At 42.6% G+C, this 23,789-nt stretch overlaps 1 protein-coding gene and 2 long non-coding RNA genes across 3 annotated transcripts; 2 read left to right on the top strand and 1 right to left on the bottom strand.

The window, feature by feature from the left end:
- The first annotated feature begins 10,735 nt into the window (after window positions 1-10,735).
- On the top strand, window positions 10,736-11,823 carry LOC139066308 (uncharacterized). Its single transcript, XM_070548751.1, has 5 exons — window positions 10,736-10,739; window positions 10,787-10,894; window positions 10,986-11,292; window positions 11,398-11,565; window positions 11,745-11,823. The coding sequence occupies exons 1-5, from the start codon at window positions 10,736-10,738 to the stop codon at window positions 11,821-11,823; spliced, it is 666 nt and encodes a 221-aa protein (XP_070404852.1).
- Window positions 11,824-17,133: 5,310 nt separating this feature from the next.
- Window positions 17,134-19,111, top strand: LOC139066197 (uncharacterized). The gene is made up of 3 exons (XR_011519141.1): window positions 17,134-18,230; window positions 18,371-18,551; window positions 18,888-19,111. It is a non-coding gene; the product is annotated as an uncharacterized lncRNA (long non-coding RNA).
- A 199-nt stretch (window positions 19,112-19,310) lies between these two features.
- Window positions 19,311-20,228, bottom strand: LOC139066212 (uncharacterized). Its single transcript, XR_011519160.1, has 2 exons — window positions 19,786-20,228; window positions 19,311-19,437 (listed from the first exon to the last, which is right to left on the bottom strand). It is a non-coding gene; the product is annotated as an uncharacterized lncRNA (long non-coding RNA).
- Window positions 20,229-23,789: the final 3,561 nt, after the last annotated feature.

Here is a 23,789-nt window from a genome sequence, read left to right as displayed (position 1 = left end):
CAGTTTTGCTTGCTTTTGTCCAAAGCGATACCAAAACCCATCTCCTCGCTGCACGTTCGTCTTTTTAACGCCCCAATCTAACAGCTGAAACGTCTCCCAGCATCTAGAGGAGTGATTGATCACTAAATTAAACAAACCAGCTGTGTTCATGATTTAAAACATGCAGGAAACGTGCTGAAGCCAGACAGCAGAAGTCCCAACAGACGGGACGGCAACTGTGAAGTTGCAAGTGCAACATTCTGGCCACAGGGGGCGATAGAGGCTGGGTGGCCTTTCGTTAACCCAGTAAAGGGTCATTTTAGCACATTCTGGCTCAAGAAAATGATATAAAAATATGAAAAAGTTGCAAAGTATCCCTTTAAGCAGGTCAAAGTAAACAATACACACTGTAATATGTTTGTTTATGTTTCTCTTATATTTTTATTAATTGTTAACATGCTGATTCAATTCAGTCCTATTCAGTTTACTTATATAGCGCCAAATCACAACAAGAGTCATCTCAAGGCACTTCACACAGTAAATGTTATTCAGATAAAAATTATACGACAACAAAAGTTGTGAAACATTTTGGTAGCGGACAGAGAGCATGAATAAAGAAATGACAGATGCATTACATAAACAAATCATCTGTAACGACTGAGAAGCTTAAACACATTTCTTTCACAATAAAAGAATCTGATGATAATCCCACCAACCTCTGCAGGAGCTGCTGCTGTTTGAGGATCTGCTGAACTCTGAGCTGTTCATGTCTAAAGAGCAAGTGTGTGTGTGTGTGTGTGTGTGTGTGTGTGTGTGTGACTCAGGTAACATAACTACCAGAACCACCTCGGTGACAGATGATGACGATAAACCCAAAATAACAAGCTACTTTGTTTGTTTGGGGGCTCATTAATAAATCATAAGACAATTTTATTAATTTACATAATATTTTATTCCAGACAGCTGTTTAATAAAGTGCAACGAACACAGATTTTATGCAAATGAAAACATCCAGCAGATCTTTGATTTTCACTGAGGGTTGATGCTGTGTAAGTATCGAATAAGACAAGGTAGAAACCCTGAACTAAAAACACACAAACAAGAGAAGTCCAGTTGATCAAAACTTAAGTGCTGAAATGTACTCGCACAGAAATGATCACAAATACAATAAACATTAGTGTTTGGAGCAATTTTCACAATTTTTAAACGTTCATTCACACATTTGGATTTTAAAGGGACTTTACGGAATTTTGAATTTTTATGCTCGTGATTGCCCCCTCAGGCCAAGTGCGTAACAGCAGCTTCAATAGTAGGCTCGTGCATGCTGTACGTGCACACTCCTCAACGAAAATAACAGCTGAGACAGTCCCTTGTGTGTGTGTGTGTGTGTGTGTGGCCTGGAGGACAGGAGAACACGCAGCTAATTAAATAATGTGGTTCTGTACCTTTCTCTTCAGCACAGCCGACAAAGGTTTATGATGGGTCAGTCCTCCTGCATGCTCAGATCATTCCCTTCCCTTGCTTGAAAAATTGTTCCAAAATGAAAGTTGAACCCACATCTTTTTTATCTGTGAATGCAATGCCGTTCGACGAGTTCCAAATAAAAATTTGGGCATCTTACTGTAAAAAAATATACCATTAATGTAAAAAAGAAACTCTAAATAAACTATGTTCACATCCAGAATCAAACACAGGTCTTCTGCACGAGAGTCTGACATCTTACTAGGTGAGCTAAAGCACCAGTGACATCCTTTGTATCTGTACCATTTATATCCTTGATGACAGCTGAAACAACATTCAAAGAACGGTTCGGAGTGAAAATGGCTATTTTGTTGCTAATTTGCAGGAAATATATAGAAGAAAGTTCTACAGAAAGTAGCTAAGGGTCCTCAGAAATGTAGCTAGCTTTGTCACTAGGCGTTAGGAACAGCGACAAAGTGTCACTGCCTCTCTCTCTGCTGCTAAAGCTACGGATAGCAAATGCTACGGGCTATGCCTGAGCGTGAACGCGAATGAAGCAGCCTGCTCGACCCGAGCAGCTCTCTTTTTCTGTGATTTTACAGAAAAACAGGCAATCACAGTAAAAATGCCATGGCTCATTCTACAGGACCAGGGCCTTGCAGGAGAATGTATGAAGAAGACATTTATTATTTCTATACATGTTTTGGCTGTCAAACTTCCATAATGCCCTTTTAATGAAACAAATGTAACAAAAGAAGTGCATGTTGTGTTAAAGTGACAGGTGTGCCTCACATGCTGACAAGGGAAGATCTCCAGATTCATTAAAGGGACACGGCAGTTTTGGCTTGCTTTTAGCACCCCCTAGTGTCTAGTTAGTAAAACCAAAAATGAAACCTATCTCCTTGCTGTGCGTTCGTCTTTCTTAACACCTAAACCTAACAGCTGAGATGTCTCCCCAGCCCTCATAAGTGTCTACAGGAGTGATTAATCACCAAATCAAACAAATCAGCTGTGTTCATGATCTAGAACACTCAGGAAACGTGCTGGAAGCAGACTGCAGCACCAGGTATGTCAACTCTAGCATCAGACTGCCACTTTGAAGTTGCAAGCGCGTTATTCTGACCACAGAGGGCGGTGGGGTTTAAAGTGACAATCCTGTAAATGGTCATTTAGCACATAATAGCTAAAATAACTGATTTAATAATATGAAAAATTGCACAGTGTGGCTTTAAGGAGAAGTGTCATTTATTAGACATTTACATACAATTTTCTCAAAGGCCAGTAAAACTTAATTTCATTAAATTAGAAAGCAGAAATATGGATTAAAATGAATATTATTATTTAATATATATTCACTCAGTTGAAAAACAAACCTCAAACAGACAAATGACACAAATGTGTTTATGATCTAAATAAAAGTCAAAATCAAGTTTGGATTAATTGTTCAATCACAAAGTGATATTCACAGAAAATATTAAAATACTGATTATGAAAATAATGGAGATGTGCTGCTAAGTAACTGAAACACTTTTTTATAATAAGTGACATAAATAAAATAAACAATAATTTAGGGTGGGCAACAAACAAACTAACAAAAAAAACGTAATTAAAGCAGGGATTGGGTTTTTATTATCAAGAGGTTTATGTTTTATTATGATTCATCATCCATTAAAGCAGCAAAATGACGCGTTTCACCCTGATCAGGTTTGGTTTACGTCTCTTCTGCCACAGAACAGCTGGGGTGGAGCGGGTTAGACTAACTAACTAGTCCCCAGGATCAGTGATGTCATGGGAATTGCCTATGACCTGCTCAGTTGACTAGTGGTAGAGTGACCGCCCTGGGACTGGGGTATCGGGGTTCGATTCCTAGTCGGGTCATACCAAAGACTTAAAAAATGGCACCAGGGGTAGCTGTATTTTTTTAAAGTAATGTAACTACTTCTATCAGGTAAAATAGCACAACAAAACACATTAGCTAAATTGGACCTATGTTACATTTACCCATACAAATGTTTGACTGAACAATGCTAATTAAGTAAGTGGCCCAAATGTATCAAGTTGACCCAACATGTTGACATTTTGTTGACTCAACAAAATTATATTTTGCTGAATCAAAGCATTTTAGTTAGGTGGAAATCTTTTCCATATTATTTTTATTACGTTCACCCAACATAATATTTTTGTGTTTAATTGCACAAACAAATCATGTACTGAATGTTAAATTTACCCATACAAATCTAGTTGTGTTGAACAATGATAATTAGGTCACAGTAACCAAACTATATCAAGTTGAACCAACATGTTTACATTTTGTTCACTCAACAAAATTCTATATTGCTGAATCAGAGCATTTCAGTTAGGTGGAAATCCTTTCCATAATTTTATTACGTTCACCCAACAATTTTTTTCTTTGAGTGTACCTCCCTGCTTGACACTCAGCTTTAAGGGGTTGGATTGGGGGGTTTAAGCCACCAAATACTTCCCGAGCGCGGCTACAGCGGCCGCTCACTGCTCCGCTCCATGGGGATGGGTCAGATGCAGAGATGAATTTCACCAGTGTGTGATGATGACTATAGCACTTTAACTTTAAACTAACTCAAATCTCTATGGTGATAAACAATTATATGATTGAGTTTAAAAGAACGACAAAGGGTTGAGCTTCCTGCCTGTCCTCATTCAGGATCAATGCGGTGAGCGGGCAGTTTTCCCACCCTGTGGAGGTACAGCAGAGGCAGCACCAGGTTACTGGGCAGGTTACAGAAGGCTGTAGCTGCAGAAACCAGACACTTACCTTCAGCACTGAGTACTGGTGTCTGACTGACAGCAATGGGAACAACAAGCCCAAACACCCAAAACCACTCAGCGCCCAGTATGGCCGTGACAGTGAGGAAAGCTCTCTTCTTTGATTGGTTACTGCGCCCCTTGTCCCCACCCACATCCCCGGGCCCTGGACGAATCAGAACGCGAAGAACGGAGAGACTAAAGAAGGAAATGGCTGAGACTGAGAAAGCCAAGAAGCTGTAAAACGGGACATTTCTGTAGGTTTGTGGTAGATTCTGATTCAGGAGGATCATAAACAAACACAGCAGCCAAACGCAGCTGGTGCTGATGTTCCTGGTTCTGACCCAGCAGGTGTTTCTGACCCTCAGGTAGGTGACGGGGTGAACAACAGCGATGTAGCGCTCAGCACAGGTCAGGTCATGAAACAAGATCTCTCCGTAATACGTGTTCAGAGCCGCCCACTGTCCCACGCTTCCCAACGCCGGGAGATTAAAATAATCCACAGCAATTTTACAGAAGAACCCGAAAACCCAGAGCAGCTCCATGACTGCCAGGTTGTAGGCGAAGATGTCAGAGAGGCTCGATGTTACAGAGTAGCACCGCAGCCGCCATCTTTGTAGAGCCAAGAACAGGATGAAGGTGGAGAGAGGGAGGAGGAGGATGCCTCTTAGCGACAGGAGGGCGGTGAATGTGTTGGAACAGTGGAGGAGCGGGAGTTTCCCAGATGAGGATGAATTATCCGACATGTCTGATGTTCTCCTGAGGATGAGAAGAAATGAGTGATGCTCCAGGCGGTCGCTTCACAAGGGGTTAAGGAATTCCAACAAACATCCACATGGTGGGAAACCCAGCTGGTCCTCCTGGTGGACCCTACAGGTTGATCTGAGGTCAGAGAGGAAATGTGAGATCTGGAGCCTCAGTAGAGTCTCCCCCTATTGGCCTAGACCAGGAGGTGTCCTAACAAGACGGCTGATCCTTCTCTTTTCACTAAGGAGCAGCAACTCTGAGAATCTCCTGATGATGAAGATCTACATCTTCATCTCCGAGGCTTAGTCTGGATAGCCTGGGGAGTAAGCGGACCGCTGCTGCTGTGAAATCTAACGACATGAAACATTTACAGCTCTGTACTGGACTCCAACCAGTGGCGCTCCTAGAAAAACTTCATAAGGGCCAGAGAAAAATGTGGGGTGGCACACCAAACTGGTCCTTGTGGTAACTCTGGGAGAGTTTTTTTAAACATTTCTTTTAGAATTTTAGAACATTTTAATTTGCCTGTTTCATCAACAAAAACCGAGATTTAAACTTTTGTTCTGAAAAAGGAAAACAGCAGCAGCGTACGAGCATCTGTTTATCTAATCAGATTATTGATTTACTCCGTAAAACTATTTATTGAATTGGGTTTTGCATTTATGTCTTTAAATAAGATGAATGTATGGTTTGTGTGAAGTTAAATAATTTATTATAGCATAATGTTCATCCCAGGGGTGGCCAGAAACTTATCATGGGTGGCCATGGTCCCCCGGCACCCTCTAGATCTCTAGAGGATGCCACAGCTCTAAACCAGAACATGTAACAGGTTCAATTATGTGTGAAAAATGTAAAGACAGCTCCAGGGGCGGCGCTGTCACTGACATTAACCCAACTTCTTCTGAGCAACCTGTGAACACCACACCACCCATACTAGACCGAACTGCTGCTACCTTCTCCCGATCCTACTGACCCTGATGTGCGAGCACCATTACTGTTCGGTTATCCTGATTAACCTGAGTGCGATCCGTCCCAGATACCTCTCCAGCTAATGTCGTCAATACATAAACAGATCCAGACTTTATTAAAGCACATCAAACAACCAGGTAACACTTCTCACCTGTCAGGTTCTTATTCCGATTCCCCCCACGACTCCTGCTGTTCCCTCCAAACCTGCCTCTGCGTTCATGTGTTCATCCACTATTTAAATTTTAACCAAATTCAAGGATGAACTTTGTGACCGATGCACATCGAAGCAGCATTTTTCATTATAATGAATTTGTTTCTGTTTGTTTAACAGTTCTTGGCTCTGACTGGGAAATTAGCACAGGTGTGACCAAGTCACTGCTTTGCAAGTCACAAGTGTGTCACAAGTCCTTCCAGTCAAGCCTCGAGTCAGGTCCAAGTCAAAGACAACCAAGTCCAAGTCGAGTCCAAAGTCAATGATGCGTAAGTCCAAGTCAAGCCCAAGTCCTTTACTTTGAATTTAAGTCATTTTCAAGTCTTCTATCCAATTTTAATTTAATGACGATGATAATAAATTAATTCCAGAAATAAAGTTTCTTAAAACTTCATTTATTTGCTCAAACAAGCAGAAACTGAAACTGATTCTAAACAAAGTGCTGCTGCATTTAGCAGAACAAGATCAAACCCAGAACCAAGGATGGTTTATGATTTTTGTCCACGTCATATGAAATATGCTCAAGTCATCATCAAGCCAACAGATGCTGGGACTAGGGGATCGGGGTTCGATTCCTGGTTGGGTCATACCAAAGACTAAAAATGGCACCCAACGCCTCCCTGCTTGACGCTCTGCTTTAAGGGGTTGGACCACCACATAGCCACTGCTGCAGCTCCCTGCTCCCAATGGGGATGGGTCATACGTGGAGATGTAAGTTCACCAGTGTGATGATGACTAATAGGACTTTAATTTTAATGTATTATTATTGGCTCGTAGTTGATAAAACATCTATAACCATGTTAGGACTTGAGCTTCCAGGAGCCATGTGCTAGTGTTTTAAATGACATATTTACACAAAAAAGCCATTCTTCATTTCACTAGTGCAATAAATATGACTGTGCACAGACTGAGGTTTTTCTTTTGATTGATTACTACGGTCTGATGCTACTGAGCAGTTTGGTGACGTCTCATTTGTGTGTTTTACATTTTTATGTGCTGTTTGATTTGTTGGTGTTTCATCCATTAACGTCCGAATTACAGTAAGTAAGTAAGTAAGTAATTAAGTAATTAAGTAAGTAAGTAAATTTTATTTATATAGCACTTGTCACAGACATGGAATCACAAAGGGCTTCACATAGATCAAAACAAAATAAAATAGTCTTAAAATCATACTGATCTCAAAACAGAAATAGATTAACATCAGAAAAAATAAAGTCATAAAATTATAAAATTTCATAAACAGATGAAAGAAAAATTTTTGTGGTAAAAATAAGAAAATAAAAGGTTTACTTTAAAGCAGCTTTAAATAAAACGGTCTTTAGCTGTTCTTTTAAAAGTGTCCAGACTGCCAACGCTGCGTAAGGATAAAGGAAGATCATTCCAGAGTCGGGGTGCAACAGTCTGGAAGGAGCGATCACTTCGACTTTTCCATCTGATCTTTGGAACCTCTAGAAGGTTCTGGTGGGTGGACCTGAGGGCTCGGGTTGGAGCAGAAGGCTTTAACAGTTCAGTAATTTAGGGAGGAGCTTGACCATGTAGAGCATTGAAAGTTATAGTCAGGATTCTAAAATGAACTCTAAAGTTAACGGGTAACCAGTGCAGAGATGCTGACGCAGCCATGCTGAATATGAGTTGGAAACCGGTGTCGGTACAGGATCGGCTCGGGGTCCAGCGCCCGCTGATGACGTCACATTACTGCAACTCTACTCGGCTTTCACACACACGTTTTGGAAAGACATCAGCAGTTTTGTTAATAAATTCTTGTTTGTTAACACCTAAATGTGTTCTTTATAATTGTAATTTGTTAATAAAACACCAGATTATCATCGTTTTGTAAAGAATGTGAAACTGCATAAAACCAACATCGGACTGACAAAAAATAGAACAGTTCTTATATGTGAAGCCACATCGGTTTGTATTAATGTGGAGTTCATCTGTATATTTCCTTAGTTGTTATCTAAATACATTCTTTGACTCAAAATATTGCTTGGTGTCTTTCAATAAAGTTCTTATATTTTATTTTGCCCCATTTCATCAACATCAAGACCTTTTGAGGGTCATCGTTTATCATTTGCTTATATTTTACATTTCCTTTAGAAATTCAAACAAATTTTCTCCAAAGAGTGTTGATTTTTGGACTACAGGACTACAACCGCAAATTTGTTCTGACCAATCAAAATCATAACGTGACAACGTAACTTCTGTAAGCTTCATGTTCAGCCAATCAACTACTTTGACGTCATCGGCAGTCGACGGACCCCGAACCGATCCTGTACCGACACCGGCAATGGAGGATAAATAGACACACAGTAGTTGTTTGCGTTTGGTCTGCAATTCATGAATGAGCAGTCCTTTTATTTCTCACAGGTGTGTAGCTTCACCCACAACCCGATTTCAGGTTATTCAATTAAGAACACAAATAGAATCAACAGATCACAACAGTCAACACCCCCACTTTCTCTTTGACAAAAAATACATTCCTGTACATCAAATACAAAAACAAACTCTCCAAATGCCAAATATAAACATCACAAACTTATCCATCCTTGTTTTGGACATAGGTTTGGTAGAAACATCTGCTACCATTTCCTCTGCAGGCCAGTAGTGAATGGTTATTTTCCCCATCGCTGAGTACAGATGGAACAAAATGATATCGTATATCTATATGCTTACAGCCTTGGCGATGGACTGGGTTTCATGAAAGGGCAATAGCACCTTGATTATCTTCAGAAATAGTTACAGGTGAATATTCAACTCCATCGTGCATTCCAGCTAGCAACTGTACAAGATAAAGACTTTCCTGAGCAGTAGCCGACAAAGCCATGTATTCTGCTTCGCATGTGGATAAAGCCACAGTGGATTGTTTCTTTGACTTCCAGGAAATAACAGGCCCACTCTGAGACAAAGTAAAATAAAAGTCCTTTTATTTCTCACAGGTGTGTAGCTCCGCCCACAACCCAATTTCAGGTTATTCAATTAAGAACACGAATGGAATAAACAGATCACAACAGTCAACAAGAGACATTAGAATAGGAGTGATGTGAGCTCTTCTGTTTGCTCCAGTTGGAGCCTTGCTGCAGGAGATCTGATGATCGATGGCGGAAGGAAAAGGAACTCGTTGTGATTCCAGGACTGGATGAGTAATAAATAAAATAAATAAATAAATAGAGCACTTAACAATGTTAGCAAAGGATGTTTATTTGCACAGAATATTTTATTTACTCAGGCTACATAGAGATACAAACTAAACTTTAATCAAGTGAAAATAATGTAAATGGTTAAAATCTAAACAGGGCGACGGTGGCACAGGAGTTAAACGCTCGCCCCGCAATCGGAAGGTTGCAGGTTCGAGCCCCGCTCAGTCTGTCGCTGTCGTTGTGTCCTTGGGCAAGACACTTAACCCACGTTGCCTGCTGGTGGTGGTCGGAGGGACAGGTGGCGCCAGTGCTCGGCAGCCTCGCCTCTGTCAGTGCGCCCCAGGGCAGCTGTGGCTACATCGTAGCTCATCCCCACCAGTGTGTGATTGTGTGTGTGAATAGGTGAATGACTGATTGTTTTGTAAAGCACCTTGGGGGGTTCCAGGACTCTAGAAGGCGCTATATCAAATACAGGCCATTTACCATTTAAACAACAACGAGGAATCTTTAGCATCAGCAACACCCCTTTGGTCCTGGGCCGCTGTGTTCCGAGCTCGGCCAGCTCGAGGATGGGCGGCTGCGGGCGGGCCTGGGGGCTTGTCGTTGTTATCTCCCAGGGCTCTGGCGGCTGCTGGTTGTGACCCCAGTAGGTAACCCTCTGTGCATTTCAGGAGGGGGTGGGGCTTCTCCAGCGGCTGTCTCCCTGGGGTTCCTGCCCTCCTGGGAGACGCATGGATCTCTAGGACTTGGAACTCCTCCATCTTCCGCACATCTTTGGGAGCAGGTCTGTGGATCCCTCACTCACCATCAGACACTCCTATAGAGAAACCTTACATATACAAGCCCGTGTACGCACATAGGTGCTCACATGGTGCTCTCACAAGGATGGACTTGGGCATTTTTAACACACCACTTGTGTGGTGGCTGTGGTTGGCACTAAATGCAGTATGAATTATTACCGTGTTTTTCTCAGCAAAAAAATGATACTTTTTATATATCCTCATGTCGTTGGTGCAGCGATGGTTAGGTTTTGTTGTTTTTTTGTGTGTCCCCATTTTCTCTCTTTCTGCAGCAGATGCTTGTAAATCATTTGTTGTTGTTTTTTTTGTGAACCCACTCCCTCACCTCTTCCTTCTCTCTCTCCCCTTCTCTCACCCCGGTTTTACACTGAAAGCATCAGCAGTGCGGAAAAGCAACGGAACGCCACTGTTTCAAATAGGATCCATTATAGTCTGTGGACTGTTTCAAACCTGGAGTGACGCGGTAATTTCCATGCACGTCCCAGAAGCGGCACGCCGCGGCGTCCTGAAGATATGATCGGGTTCTATTTTTGCCACGAGCTGCTCAAGGGACACGTAAATTCCCGCAGTTAACGTAGGGCTAGACAGGAAATCACACACTGTTTCAGTGTAATAGCCCCGGTAATTTTCAGAATAAAACTACTGCTGTCATGGGTTCTGCTGGCTTCTCATCTTGTTTTTGCTCCTCTAAGTTCTTGCAGGTGGGCGTGTCGGAGAGCCACAGCTGGGGCTGATTTACATCAGCATGGCCAGGGGATTTAAGGAGCGGTGTTTCCACTCTTCAGCGCCTGTTGATACTCTCACGTTGGGTAACTTCTAGCCTCATCCTGCCCCATTCAGATTAGTTCTGAACCTGTGTACTTCTACTTGTGCTTATTCAGCCTTCCCTGTTTGCCACAGTATCTGCCCTGGATCTTCGTCTCTGTTCTCACCTGCCTGAAGTGTATTTTACCTCAACGTCACTCGGCTCCCCCTGGCCGCCTGCTCTCCACCGTCTTCCCGCCCTGGATCATCCTCAACCATCAACTACCCGTCTCCACCTGATACCTCTCTGCACAGACCTGATTGCCTCCCCCTTCAGCCCATTATCAGCCCTGCACCCTAAGACCACTCCATTTTCACTATCTAGTCATTTTCTTGGTTCTCAGTTTCCTGTTCTCACCCCGTTTACTCTTCTGTTTTTAGACCCGGAGTTACACCCCGCCTCGTTTGGAACAGCGCCCTTAGTTTCCCTTTTAGTTTCTTTTATGATAAACATTTTTTTGTACTTTCTTACCCATGTCTCCGTGTGTGATTCTTTCATGTGGGTCAGGAAACTTCCACCCACCGTGACAACTGTAGCAATGCAATTGCCTATAAATGAAGCTTACGTGTGTCCCAACAACTTTGTTCCGGAAGTGCAGCGGGTTATTTTCATGGCTTTGTTCCTGGCAGTGGAGAGGACCAGCATCATATATGACATCAAACAGCAATATCAAATGTGCCTTACATGGACAAGCACCATCTTACATTGGTGATCTTCTCAGTCCCTACACCTCCAGCAGGTCCCTGAGGTCCAGTGATCAAAGCCTACTGGTTGTGCAGCACCAGGCTAAAGACCAAAGGTGACAGATCATCTGCTGCTGTGGCCCCCAGACTCTGGAACTCTCTCCCCCTGAGCCTGAGATCAGTGGACTCAGTGGTCTCCTTTAAAAAGCAGCTGAAAGTCACCTGTTCAGGCTTTGGCATAATCTTTTGACTCTTCCTGACTACCTTCTCTTCATGCTGTCATTTCTATTGATTCTGTCTTTCTTGGGATCCCATAATACCTTTTCTTATTATTAGAATATTAATTTTCCCCATTTTTTGATCGCAACATTTTTGAAATAATTTTGTACATTCATTCTTTGTTCTTGTGAAGCACGTTGTGATTTTATCTTTAGACGCGCCATATAAACATTCGTTTCTTATTTCTTCCTAAACAAGGACACACACTTTGTCATTTACTTTTCGCATCTTCACCCTGGATTAGAATGGCCACATGATAGTTTTCTGGCTCTGTGCAGAAACAGCAGGGGTGAAACCAAACTGGTGGGCAGATTAAACCAACTTACACATGCTACTAGCACACAACCAGCACTCTCACTGACCGCAGAGGACTTTACCACAGCAGCAGTAACAAGGAGGCCCGCGAACCACAACCACAGCACACTCGTTATGGCTGCAATGGTGTGGAAAGCTCTCAGTTTGGTTTGGTCACCCTTTTCCTTTCTTCTGTCCCCTGGTCCTGGATTAATCAGAACAAGGAGAACAGAGACGGTGCAATAGGTAATGATTATGATGGCAACCACCAAAAAAAATAGCACGGAGGTGATGACAGAGGCACCAGTTACGTCTATCTGGAAACTTGGCAGTCCGACGCACAGCAGCCAAGCACAGCCAATGCTTATGTTTCTGATGGAAACCCCACGAGAGCTTCTGAATGTCAGGTAGGTGACAGGGTGAACAACAGCCAGGTACCGCTCCACACAGGTCAGGAGGTGGAACAATACCTCTCCAAAGAAGGTCATGGAAGTTGCACAGATTCCCAACACCATTATCACCGTGTTGCCACAATATGAACCGTAAAGGAAGCAGATGGACCCCAGGCCCCAGAACTGCTCGTTTACAGCCAGGTGGTAAGTAAAGATGTCAGAGTGGCTCGTTGTCCTATTGGAGCATTGCCGGCGCCATCGACGATGACCCAGGTAGAGGACGAATAAGGAGAGAGGAAGAACCAGAATTGTTTTCATTATAATAATTCCCACTGTGATTAACGATGTAATTTTTCTGTTTGGGCAGATGTAGCTCTGCTGGTCAGAGGTAGAAGAAGAGTTGGTCAACATGGCGACTTCAAACCTGAAGAAGTAAAACAAGTCAAATTAGAGAAGCTCAACAGAAAAGTGAAGACAGGAAGAGATGGAGACCATCCCAGGGCAGCTGTGGCTACGATGTAGCTCATCACCACCAGCGTGTGAATGTGTGTGTGAATGGGTGAATGACTGGCGTGTTGTAAAGCACCTTGGGGCGTTGTGTAACCCTAGAAAGGTCCACATCAAATACAGGCCACTTCACGTTTCTCCAAGTCAAATTTGACCTATTTCCACTTTTAAGAATCTCCAGCTACCAGAAATTGGTGCAAAAAGCAGGTTTTGTTCAAAAAATTTCTGTTCTCTAATACATGCGAGAGTATATCTGACTCAGTGAAGTATGTTGATTCTAAAAACAAATGTTTTAAATGCTGGAAAAAGACCGACAATTAATTCTAACTTAATTTTAATAATGATTTGGAAGAAAATTAGTCAACAGAAAGAAAACTCCAAGCAAAACCATCCTTAACTGGTTGGCGTTTGATCCCACGTCTCTGCTGCTTGGCTGTAGCGTTCCTGTCTGTGTTAGCGACAACAGTAGAATAAATACACCAGGCGGTTTGTGTGTGTGTGTGTGTGTGTGTGTGTGTGTGTTCATCTTGCTCATAATTTACATGAAGAGTTCACCCTTCTGTACTGTTTGACATAATTCAAATGAGCTGCAGCTTAATGTGGGGGCGACGGTGGCTCAGGAGCAGGGCCCTGCACTGAAGCCCTAGGGTCGGCCCGGCCCGACGGCCTGAGGGCCGGGCTTCGGGCCAGCGACTGTGTAATTACCTCGGACACGGGCCGGGCCGGGCGCCTTTATTTTTAATCGAATTCTTAAAAAAAAACGGAAACACTTACACGCAGCAGCACCTGCCTGCTTCTCACGCACCGGCACCTGTTAAGCTGGGCGGACACTGTGGGACTTTTTCACTCGCAGCACTCAGCTTCAGCTCAAACTGTACGACTTCCTCGCAGGGCAGATCTCACGAGTCATGTGCTCACACTGCACGACCCAGTTCTCGGATGCGACCTGACTGCTCACGCTGTACGTCTGGTAGCAACACGTCGGCCCTAAAAATATGCTAAAAATAGCAGTTTTTACTCAACACGTCAGACTTTTTTGTCTTGTTTTGCCTGTTGTCCTTCGGGAGTGCTGCTGGAGGACACACAGGGATTTATGGGGGTTGGATGAGGAAAACGAAATAAAGAAAGTAAATCTGTGTTTCGTGATCAGTTTAATTTGACATGAACACGACAAACACGCTTTCTGGACAATCTTTGTGAGTAAAAAACGTGTAGAAATAAAAACGAACAACGTGTGTTATTAGGGAAATGGCGGGCGAGCGGTGTTGATGCAGGATTGCGCATGCGCCGTGAGCGGTTCTGATACTTTTTGGGTCGCAGCTGCTCGCAGCGCCGCTTCAACAGTGCGATACCCTCACGAGGGACGAGCAAAATATCAAACACGCCAGAAGTCCGAGCGAGCTCACGACTGCTGACCGGCAGCTGGTCACGTGGTGTTAATCGCCTCTTGTAACCCCCTGTACACTACACGACTCTCAGCACAAAACTCACCCCGATGTCGTGGATTCTCGCACGAGTGGAAAATCGGCTCAAAAAAGTGAAAAAGTCGCACAGTGTACGCCCGGCTTTAAACATTATGACAGGTAAAAAAAAAAAAAAGTCAGGCTCGGGTCAGGCCAGAGAATCCTGAAAAACCTTTTCGGACCGGGTTAGGCTGGGACTCCACCCCCTCGGCCGGGCCGGACAGGGGCTCAGATTTCAGGCCCGTGCAGGGCTCTACACAGGAGTTAAGGGCTCGCCCCGTAATCGGAAGGTTGCAGGTTCCAGACCCACTCAGTCTGTCGTTGTGTCCTTGGGCAAGACACTTAACCCACCTTGCCTGCTGGTGGTGGTCGGAGGGACCGGTGGCGCCTGTGCTCGGCAGCCTCGCCTCTGTCAGTGCGCCCCAGGGCAGCTGTGGCTACATTGTAGCTCATCACTGTCAGTGTGTGAATGTGTGTGTGAATGTGTGAATGACTGTTGTAAAGCGCCTTTAGGGGTTCCAGGACTCTAGAAGGCGCTATATCAAATACAGGCCATTGTTTAATCAAAGGAATGAATGAATGAATGAATGAATGAATGAATGAATGAATGAATGTGACCCTAATACGCAGCAGAAGCAGTTTGCGGTTTCTGATTCACGAGTTTCACGTCGTTCTTCATGACTCCAGCTGTTTTGTGTTCTTTAACGACTCAGCAGAGTCCCGTTCAGAGCTGTTGCTCATCAATCAGCACAACTTACTCCACATGTAAGCATCAACATACACGCTGCTACACAATAACTCGCTAATACATAAGTATCTAACTAATAAGCAAACCAGACCACATCAATAAAACAATTATATTCTTCTTACCCCAAAATTTTGTTTCTTTATTTTTATATTTGTTTTAATTAAATCCTCAAGCCTTTTTAAAAAGGGTAGGGTTAGAATCTGTGATACTCATGTCATGAATAATCTGGAAACACATTAATATTATTGCTGTTGTTGTTATACACACTGATATTTCTCCAACTGTGCTGCTGTTCTAGTGCGTAGTGTTTGGTTTGACCCACGATGGCTGCATACTTACATGATCCAGCCACAACCCAAAGGGACAGTCCAGTCAAGGGGACGGGGTTCTATGGTTGTCTTTCAAATTGTCTCTGCATGCTATTGGGCGACAAACGACGAGACGTACTCAACACTATGGATTTCAGACAACAGCGATGTCCACCATACACTCGGAGAAGACGCAAGTCTAAATAATCAAAAGGTTGATGCTACGAGTTTAAAACGAGCTGCTGCCATCTTAGTCACATTTCTATGAAATAGATCAGTTATTTTTATCATAATAATAAAAAAAGAGAACAGAGTGTACCTGTATTTCTGGCTTGTGGTAAAGTTTTTGTTGCTGTATGCAATAATAATAGGAATACATACCAATAAAAACAAGTTAATCATTAGTCTCTACATAGTTTTAAAATCTATAAGTTGAGATAAAATAAATATTTCCTTATGGAGTAAAATTAGAGCCACTGGAAAAAAGTTGTCTTTTCTTCGATATCTGAAAAATTAGAGTTCTAATCTTAAAGGGACTTTACGGACTTTTGAATTTTTATGCTTGTGATTGCCCCCTCAGGCCAAAAGCGTAATGGCAGCTTCAATAGTAGGCTCGTGCACGAGGCGTGCATGCTGTACGTGCACACTCCTTAACCAAAATAACAGCTGAGACAGTCCCTTGTGTGTGTGTGTGTGTGTGTGTGTGTGTGTGTGTGTGGCCCGGAGGACAGAGGACAAGAGAACACACAGCTAATTAATTAAATAATTTGGTTCTGTACCTTTCTCTTCAGCACAGCCGACAAAGGTTTATGATGGGTCAGTCCTCCTGCATGCTCAGATCATTCCCTTCCCTTGCTTGAAAAATTGTTCCAAAATGAAAGTTGAACCCACATCTTTTTTATCTGTGAATTCAATGCCATTCGGCGAGTCTCAAATAAAACTTTGGGCATCTTACTGTAAAAAAAATACCATTAATGTAAAACAGAAACTCTAAATAAACTATGTTCACATCCAGAATCAAACCCAGGACTTCTGCACAAGAGTCCGACATCTTACTAGGTGAGCTAAAGCACCAGTGACATCTTTTGTATCTGTAACATTTTTATCCTTGATGACAGCTGAAACAACGTTCAATTAACGGCTGAGAGCGAAAATGGCTATTTTGTTGCTGATTTGCAGGAAATATCTAGAAGAAAGTTCTACAGAAAGTAGCTAAGGGTCCTCAGAAATGTAGCTAGCTTTGTCACTAGGCGTTAGCAACAGCGACAAAGTGGCACTGCCTCTCTCTCTGCTGCTAAAGCTACGGATAGCAAACGCTACGGGCGATGCCTGAGCGTGAACGCGCACGAAGCAGCCTGCTCGACCCGAGCATCTCTCTTTTTCTGTGATTTTACAGAAAAACAGGCAATCACAGTAAAAATGCCAGGGCTCATTCTACAGGACCAGGGCATTGCAGGAGAATGTATGAAGAAGACATTTATTATTTCTATACATGTTTTGGCCGTCAAACTTCCATAATGTCCCTTTAAAGAGCAAGTAACGTCTAAATTAACTTTTTTTTGCTGATTAACTGTATAAATGAGTGTCTAATAGTGTTTTAAATGTGTGCATTCTTTATTTTAGCATTTTGGTGCATTTTCTTTAAAAATTAAAAATTCTGTCTAAAAACCACAGTAATGCGCCACCTTCAGCTGAAAACATAGAATTTGAGTCATTTTGAATACATTTTAGCCAATGGCTAAAGAGTAAAGTACTACGTAAACCAGTAGAGTACTACGTAGCAGCTCCGTGCCAAAGTTATAAAAGCAACGAGCGTCTCGGCCACGCCCTGTGGCGAGTGGGAGTTGGATTTGCAAGCGAGTGTAGGAGGTCAGCGGTAGTTCAGCATTAGCGTATAGCATTAGCATATCCTAGTCTTTAGCATATCTTTTAGTGTTATAAATACTTATTTAGTGTTAGCTTGGCTGTTGTATATTATAGTTTAGTTAGTGTTTGGCTGTTAGTGTAATTGGGAAAGTAGTTCGGGTTTAGTGTTCATATCGTCTTAGTATTGGTGAGATGGTGTAATGTAGTATGCTTGCGGTGACTCTGTGGGCATTTTACCCGCGATTCTGCACGTCTCCGTTTGAAGAGGGAGGCTGCCCACCGTGGCTCTTCCGCGATTTAGATGCAGCCCACCGACTCTGCTCCCCCACCACGGCGGGCTCCAGTCTGAGGTGAGTCAGCTAAATAAACGTTTTAACATCTTCTAAAGACAATTCCCTACCTAAATGCAAAGTCTGAGAGACGTGGTTCACTTCCTTTAGCTAGTCAGTCGGCAATTCTGCAACAGTGACTAACTGACGCAGCACTTGTTGACAGCATTACAGCGTGAAATCCAGCTTGTGACCCGGTTCTGTGAGGAATTCTGTTCAGGAGGTCGCATTTCAGGCTCTCCACATCATATGTGACTGACTTTTACGTTATAACAACGATCACACACTAGGAATGTTATAAAGCGCCTATATAGGAGATTCTTTTGTATATTATCTGACTATAAACTCCAACAACAATGTGCTTCTATTTTTTTTTTCAGGCTAAATCTACCCAAGACACTGGCTGTCAGACTGATTTAGCTGCATGAATGTACTTGTCCAGGCTGATGTGAAACCTTCCCTGTAGCAAAGGTGAATTATTTTTAATAATCTTCTATGTAAACATTTTATTATCACCTTCTAGTTTTAATTTGTTTTACAGATTATTTTTACACGTGATTTTATGCTCTTTTAAACATTTATAAATGTGCTGCTTCTTTGTTTTTACATAGCCAGCCAGAATGGAGTTCACAGCCGCAGTGTGTCTGGTGACCCACGGGGACCATGATGAAAATTCATCTTCCAGAAGGTCCCAGAGCGTCCAGACCCCCTGAAAAGACCAAGGTGTGAGGTGTCTGCTGTTGATTCCAGCTTCCACCTCAGTGACAGTGCAAGCTCAGTGAACTGTTCAAGGTAAAAAAAAAATTAAAACATTTCAGAATTTTTAAGATATTAACAATTAAATAAGTATGTGATTACATCATGACGAAGGCTACTGATTCTGCCCGTGACACTTGGTGGTGACGTGTGAGCTGATTCTCCTGGAAAATAACTTTTACATTAAATATTTTGTTTTTGCTATCAAAAGTAAATTAACTAATAACCTGCATTATTGCAGGACATTCAGCAAAATATGGACTACACCATGAGGCAGGCACACATTAATATTCTATAAGAGCACATAAGGTGAGCAACACCACATATTATTGTACACTGTCCTGAATTTGTTTTCTTTCTGCATCTCATTAGCCTGGCTGATCACCTGATAACTCCTGTCATCTGGTTATGACAGCATGAGGATGTCCTCACACACCTGTAACCTATCAGCTCATCTGGCAGAATAGAGAGAGAAGAGACAACACCACATCTCCTGTTCCTGGAAAGCCTTCAGCCTTCCTTCGATGACTGAGAACCTCCATCAGCTCTGTCTCCTGTCTGCCTACAATTATTATAATAAATATTGTGTTTGACAAGTTTTTTGTGCTGCCAAATATCTCATTTAGATTCCAGTTTTGATATTTTAATGGATATTTATAAATTACATTGAATATCACATTTTTGTTGCATGTTTAACTAGCTATTGTGATTAATTAAACTAGCACCTCACTGTTAAAAGCTCGTTCTAATTTCAAGCATGTTTAAGTATTTATGGACATGAACAAAAACAGGACATATATAAATTGAGATTTATTTAATTAATATAACAAATAAGGGGGAAAGAGTCATTGAAAGGCACATTCTTCTGGAAGTTCCTGATCCTGAGGACACCAGCAGAGACCAGCTGCAGACACCAGAGGACCTAGAACCGAGAGAGCAGCTGTTATTAGTAAATAAATAAAGAAATCAGGGCAGTTTTAGTGGGCTGAACACATTACAGAATAATTTTCTCATGGGGTATTTTCATAACTTTATATGCAGCAGACTGTACCTTGAGCCCAGGGCTACCGGAGAGCTATCCAGCATGTTTCAGTGGATTTTCCTGCTTTAACAGGTTAGATTAGCTGTTAAGCAGCTCAGCTATTTGTTGCTGATTAAAACCAGGTGTGCTGAAGCAGATAAACCTCTAAAACATGCTGAATACTAGCTTTTTGGGGCCGTGGAGACAAACCCTGCAGCTAATCCAATGCTATGGCTAACGGCTACTTACCTTTCAGAGGTGATTCTGTTGGGTCGGTTCTGGGAGTTTCAGGCAACTCACAAGCTCAAAACAATAAGACTCAGGTCCGCTTGTCTCCTCCAAATAGACTTGGTCCCTTTCTTCTCGAGTGTCTGTAAGGAGGGGGAGAAACGTCCTCCACTTCTATCAACTGCTCAGAGTGAAGGGAGCTATTTTCGTCTAGTTAGCCATCGTCTTCGTCACTGCCGCTGCTCCGCCCTCTCGGTCCTCCAGGCAACGCCTACTAATGTTGCATTTTTTAAAATTGATACGTGGGTGGAGAAGGACTCCGAGGCTCAATTGACCCGCTCTTTAAATCAGATATTTTCAGTGGCTCTAATAGTCTTCCATGAGCTAATTTACATGCTGAATAAATCAGATTGACAGAGTGATGATTGCTGTTCTCCACCTGCACTGAGCCGTCTAACACACACACCACCAGAGTCAGTCAGCTGGAAGGTCCAGGAGAAGAAGTTAACGCAGGAACCAAGCTCTGCTGTGGTGAGCCCATTATTATCCATTCATTAATATCACACACTCTGATGTTTATAGCTGTGGATGTTTAGCAGTTTGGGTCTCCACGTGGTTCCCCTAACTACAAAACAATCTACAGCGGTTCATGTTTCTGATGAAGGCCCTGCTGCTGATGCTCCATTTGGATGCTCTAAGGCCACGGGTGGTTTGATGAGCTTTGGCGATTAGTCCTCTCATGTGATCGTGAACTGAATCACAGCCTGTTGCAGTAAATTTCACATCGGAATAAATGCTTTAAGCACTAATAAGGTTTTATGTATACAGTGAGATGTGAAAGTTTGTTCATCTTCATGATGTTCCTGTATAAATCGTTGGTTGTTATGGTATATTAGGGGTTTTGATCGGGGGGGTTGAAGCTGTGTCTGCAGCTCACCGCTCCCCAGAAGATGGGTCGAGTGTGGAGAACAAACCCGTGTGACAACTGATGTCACTTTGACTTAGGAATTCAAATTCTTCTATAGACAAGATTCTAGTGGAACAGGTGAGAAAGCCCCGCCCCCTCTGGAGCTCAGTAGGGCAGGTAGACTTTAAAGGTTGAAGAATTTGGACTTTTATGTTGTTCACCTTTCCCTCTCACCGTCTCACAGGTTTCCTCTCAGAGACGATGTCTGAGGGACGTCCACCATCCACCAATGACTCCTTTCCTCTTCAGCCTGATTTTTTCAGCCTGTTTCTGTCTGAGGGCTTTTGCTTCTGCTCTGCCACTAGCGTGCACATTTTTACCGTCTATGCCGTCACCAATTTCATCCTCCAGCTCCCTCTCTCTACCTATGTCCTCTGCATGGGTCACCAACGCTGGAAGCAGCAACGTTCCTCAGCAGGAATGAGCCACTCTGACTTCTACACCTACAACATGGCCGTAATGGAGCTGATTGGAGTTTTGGGATTCATTGTTTCAGCCATCAACATCGTGGTCCACCTTCCTGGGCTGATGTTTGGGAGCGTTCTCATCAGCGCTTTTCCCTGGACGGCCCAGATGAGCCTACCTGTTCTGATCTGCGTGGAGCGCTACCAGGCTGTTGTCCATCCCATCACCTACATGAGACTGAGGCGGGCGGGCAGGCTCCTGATCAGGAATGTCAGCGTCATGCTCGTTTGGCTGCTGTGCTTCGCAGGACTGGGAATGATGATCCTGGTCATGAAGCACTCCGAGGGCAACATCATCGTGGCCTGTTTCATGGTTCTGGGCTTGATCACCGTTATCTTCTGCAGCCTTTCTGTGCTCTGTATTCTGATTCGTCCACGACCAGGGGAGGTGGGCGGGGTTGGAACTCGGGCTGACCAATCAAAGAGGAGGGCTTTTAGGACCATGGTGATCATATTGGGGGTGTTGTTGTTTAAATTTGTAGGGAATTTAGTTTGCTTCATGTTGGGCTGCGCTCCGTGGCTACTCACCAGCGCTCGCTGTTTGGTGATTTCCGCTCAGCTGTGGGTCAACGTGCCGTGCTCACTGGTGTTACCGCTGCTGTTCCTGCACAGAAAAGGGAAAATACCAGGATGTAGACACATCCCAGAATCAGGCTAAAGAGAACGAGCCTCGTCCAGGTGTCTAAGGCTGGATTGCACCAACAAGGTTTATTTTGATCTAAGACACCAATCAGAGATTAGTAAAACAAGGGTTGAAGTTAAGCAGAGCTGTTTTGCACCACTCATGATTAATCTCAGTTAATAATTTTAAACTGTGCTTAAACTGATACAAATCAATGGGAGTGGATATAAAAATGAGAGTTTACAAATTAGTCAGATTACATAATTATTATACGTCTGGAAATGTAATGTTACACTGAAACACTTAAAAACCTCTCTGCTCACCTGGAGACACTCGAAGAGTGACTTTATTTAGCTAGTTCTACTTTCTCCACTCCTGGTGTGTTTTCTCCCCATCTCAGAAGACCCAAATAAGTCACGTTAGCTAAGCTAACAGCTAACTTAGCTCTGCTGCCGAGCTAAGCTAGCTTCACACACTAGTTCAGCTAAAGGGTCATTTTCAAAAGGGGCAGGTTTCTAATTATCTGTGTTAGCAAAGGAAATAAACGAGGGACAGACCGTGTGTTATACAAATCCGAGGTTCGGAAACAAACTTGTGCCGCTGCCTTTTTTGCCAAACTCAAGCCAAGCCGAGGTGTGTTTAACCCAGTGTTAATCGGGCCACTGATGTAGCTTACTGGTTTTGTAGGCTGGTCAGAACATCATGTATATTTAAGAGAAATATAAGTGTTGTATATCGGTCAAAATTTCATCTCAGCCCAGCAGTAGGAACAATGGCCAGTCCGGCGGCAACTGTTGATAGCTAATTGATTTTAATTTTAAACGTTAGCCTAATGATGTACCGGTATGAAATTTTTGAGCCGATACCAATATCTGATATTAATATCACTTTTATATATACTGACATTAGCTAATGCTTCTAAAATCAGCAGATTGTATAGAATGAAAAAAATTTTAAAGCTTAAATTATGTTATTATGTGCACACACACACACACACACACACACACACACTCTTCTGAGAAGATTACAATCAATGTCACATACCAAACAAATACACATCACCCCCATCAACCTCTGAAACAGATAAATGGAAACAAGATGGAAAACTATCGGTTATCAAACATGGCCCAGTTTTATTTATCGGACTGATACCAATGTTAAAAAATGACTGGCATTGGCCGATACTGATATTGATGCTGATACATTGTACATCCCTACTTTAAACCTTACTGGTGAAATCCAGCCTACAGTTTGTGTGGTAGTATTCTAGCATCAGTAACACAAGAGAATGAAAACACTTGCATTTATTATATTTTATTTTATCTAGATTTTGAGGATGTAGTTGATATACTGTGCAGAAAGCATTTATTTCCAGTTGTTTATGTAGGAAGAGCAGCAAATGTTTCAGAGTGTCTTCTCAGAAGTCTGAGTTTTTACTTAATTAAAAAAATACAAATCACAGACCACAGAAATTTTCCCATATCTTTATCATATACATTTCCAGAAAATCAGTAAACACTTGGAATATTAAATTGTTATTTAAAGTCACAAAAATGTAAGTAAAACAAAACAAGAGGTAAAGCAGTGAAGTGGTAGAGACTATACTTTAGAACTGTAAGTATTTACTGTAACTTGCATTATTAAAAATAAATACATTTCTAAAAGGAACTTAAGCATTTCATTTATTTAAATCAAACTTTACTTTCCTGTGAAAGCAACCTTGTCCTCAACACCCCCCTCCCCGAATGTGTGGGCTATTCTCTGGACACTTGTGTTCTTTTGGGGGGAAAGTAATGTAAATACAGTTATGCCAATAAGTTTACACACCCCAGTTCCTAATACAGTGTATTGCCCCCTTTATGATTAATGACAGCTTGGAGTCTTTTGTGGAGAAGGTTCTGTACATAATCTAATGGTAAAGCAGTCCATTCTTCTTGGCAAAAATCCTCCAGTTCCTGTAAATTCATGGGCT

This window comes from Nothobranchius furzeri, chromosome 2 (genome assembly GCF_043380555.1).
Source record: "Nothobranchius furzeri strain GRZ-AD chromosome 2, NfurGRZ-RIMD1, whole genome shotgun sequence".
Taxonomy (NCBI): domain Eukaryota; kingdom Metazoa; phylum Chordata; class Actinopteri; order Cyprinodontiformes; family Nothobranchiidae; genus Nothobranchius; species Nothobranchius furzeri.
Note: the sequence above shows the minus strand (reverse complement) of the source record. Positions and strands in the feature narration are given on the sequence as shown.